This window comes from Palaemon carinicauda, chromosome 16 (genome assembly GCF_036898095.1).
Source record: "Palaemon carinicauda isolate YSFRI2023 chromosome 16, ASM3689809v2, whole genome shotgun sequence".
Classification (NCBI taxonomy): Eukaryota; Metazoa; Arthropoda; class Malacostraca; order Decapoda; family Palaemonidae; genus Palaemon; species Palaemon carinicauda.
Genome location: NC_090740.1, coordinates 37912251 through 37914884, shown reverse-complemented (window position 1 = coordinate 37914884; position 2634 = coordinate 37912251). Strand labels below are relative to the sequence as shown.

Here is a 2634-nt window from a genome sequence, read left to right as displayed (position 1 = left end):
TACATATATATATATATATATATATATATATATATATATATATATATATATATATATATATATATATATATATATGGACTGGATAATATAACTCGTCCGGTTTCTTAGGCAATTAGTAAAAAAAGAAAGAATATAATGTTATCATGTAATTCAAAAAAGAAAGCTAGTCTCAGTTTATTTCATCATGAAACGTTTTTGAAGTCACTGGCGAAATATACTTTTCAAGGTAACAGTGGACTGCTTCATGTATTTAAGATTAAATATGTAATTTTAGGGTAGGGGGTTGTAGAAATGAAATAACGCAAATCCTCCTTATATTTAATCTAATTTTCTATTCTACAATATTTCAGGTTCCAAAATAAATCATATCTATATGTCTTACTATTAATCTTACTTTTTTCTTACTCTTACTCTGAATCAGATGAAGAAGATGAAGAGGAGGATGATGATGATGATGATGAACTTGACGATGATTTTTTATGGTGCTTGTGTTCTTTTTTATGCTTATGTTTCTTATCTTTCTTTTTATGATGAGCATGGTGGCCTTCATGATGTGCATGATGACCGTGGGGAGAGTGATGACCACCGTGATGAGCGTGATGACCACCATGATGAGCGTGATGCCCACCATGATGACCGTGATGCTCACCATGATGAGCATGGTGGTCTCCTGAATGAGGATAATGACCCACACTATGAGGTGGATACCCTCCATGAGGAGGCATAGCTTGATGTGGCCCGGGATAAGTAAATGTAGTGGGCCCAGTTGGAGGACCTGCGCCTGGACCCAGAGGGAATGGCGTTCCAGGCATTCCATGGGGATAAAGAAAGCCTGGTAAACCTTCAGGATGGGTAAGTGGAGCATTATGGTAAGTTGGAGCAATTGGAACTCCTGTTAGAGGACCATGATCATACGATGGCGGTGATGGATGAGGAGCAATTCCTTGTGGTTGTGGGGGATAATGGTGTTGTCCAGCAGGTTTTGAAGGATCGCCAATGATTAAAGCCTCTACACTGGATAGACCTCTCATCTCTGCTATGAAGGCTCTAGAATTAAAATTTAAGAAAATAATTGTAAAATAATAAAGAAAGAATGATGCATATTTGAAGAAAATGTTTTTAATAGAAAAAATCATTTGTTTTTTAATTCTTTGAAGACAAATGTTAAAGAATATTTTACATAGATTCCTGTAAAAAAAATGGAGTGAAAATATTTTACTCTATCAGTTTACATATGCAAAAAATTCACCCATCTGCAAAAATACACAACTGAAAAATATAAAACTGAGCAATTGGCTATCATTGCCCATTACTTTTTTTTTTTTCATTTACATTCGGTTGGATAATTATTATCCAATGTTTTTAGTACAGATATTTCCCTCAATCACGACCTTCAACTGGTTTAATATTTGTTAGTCATTCACCTCCTACCTTTATTATTGCTAATATGTGCATAAACGCGAAACACACACACACACACACACACACACACACACACACACACTATATATATATATATATATATATATATATATATATATATATATATATATATATATATATATATATATATATGTATATATATATACATATATATATATATATATATATATATATATATATATATATATATATATATATATATATATATATACATATATATATGTATATATAAATATATATATATATATATATATATATATATATATATATATATATATATATATATATATATATATATATATATATATATATATATATATAGCATGTAGGTTGTGAGTGCCTATTTGAAAAAGAAATGGAAAAGGATGTGAAGCAAAGTATTTTGGTAAGGGCTTTCATTCTACAGATGAATGTTTCATAAAATTGTTTGAAGATTATTCTGTGTTATAACTAAAATCGAAGCTTTATGTAATAGCTTTTACTTTAGATGCCAGAAAGGTCATAAACGAATAAATATATTCAATCATCCAGGCAAAAATAAGAAATGGCCTAGCAGAAAATTTGTATTCTTGAAATCTAATATATTATGATACGCCTTATCAAGTAGATAAACACTTGTCAGGAATGTAGACTCAGGAATCACTTCACTTTACTTAAGAAACTCAATTACCACAACTATTTTGTTCAACTAGATGTTCACTGAAATCGTAAAATAGAGTAGTGACTGATGAAATACTTCACCATATGAATCAAATGGTGAAAGAGATGAAGAGTGTATTTTGAAAGGGATCATTTTGTATGCAGTCAATCATGTATTCATCACCGTACCTTTAAATGAATTGCAAACTATTTGAGGACTACTTATAGAAAGATACTGATGTATTGTTTAGGCTCACAAATGCTTATACTCTGAAAAAATATCTCAAACTTAGTGTAAGTGGTACTTTTAATAATAATAATAATAATAATAATAATAATAATAATAATAATAATAATAATAATAATAATAATAATAATAATAATAATAAATTGAAACTAAAGTGTTTCACCAGCTGCAAATATTTTAGAAGAATCTTAAATGGGTCTAATGATTTTCCTTTCACTACTAGTTGACTACTAAACTTTATACTTAAGAATATATCGGTAGTAAGCAATTTAAATTTTTCCTTTATATTTATGTAAAGGAAATCA

At 29.2% G+C, this 2634-nt stretch overlaps 1 protein-coding gene across 1 annotated transcript in view; it reads right to left on the bottom strand.

The window, feature by feature from the left end:
* Positions 1-301: 301 nt before the first annotated feature.
* Positions 302-2634, bottom strand: part of LOC137655030 (serine/threonine-protein phosphatase 1 regulatory subunit 10-like) — an 11598-nt gene continuing 9265 nt past the window's right edge. Inside the window, exon 3 of the mRNA XM_068388928.1 lies at positions 302-1047. Within this exon, the coding sequence (XP_068245029.1) occupies positions 408-1047 (640 nt within the window). The 3' untranslated portion in view covers positions 302-407. The remainder of the gene's footprint in view (positions 1048-2634) is intronic.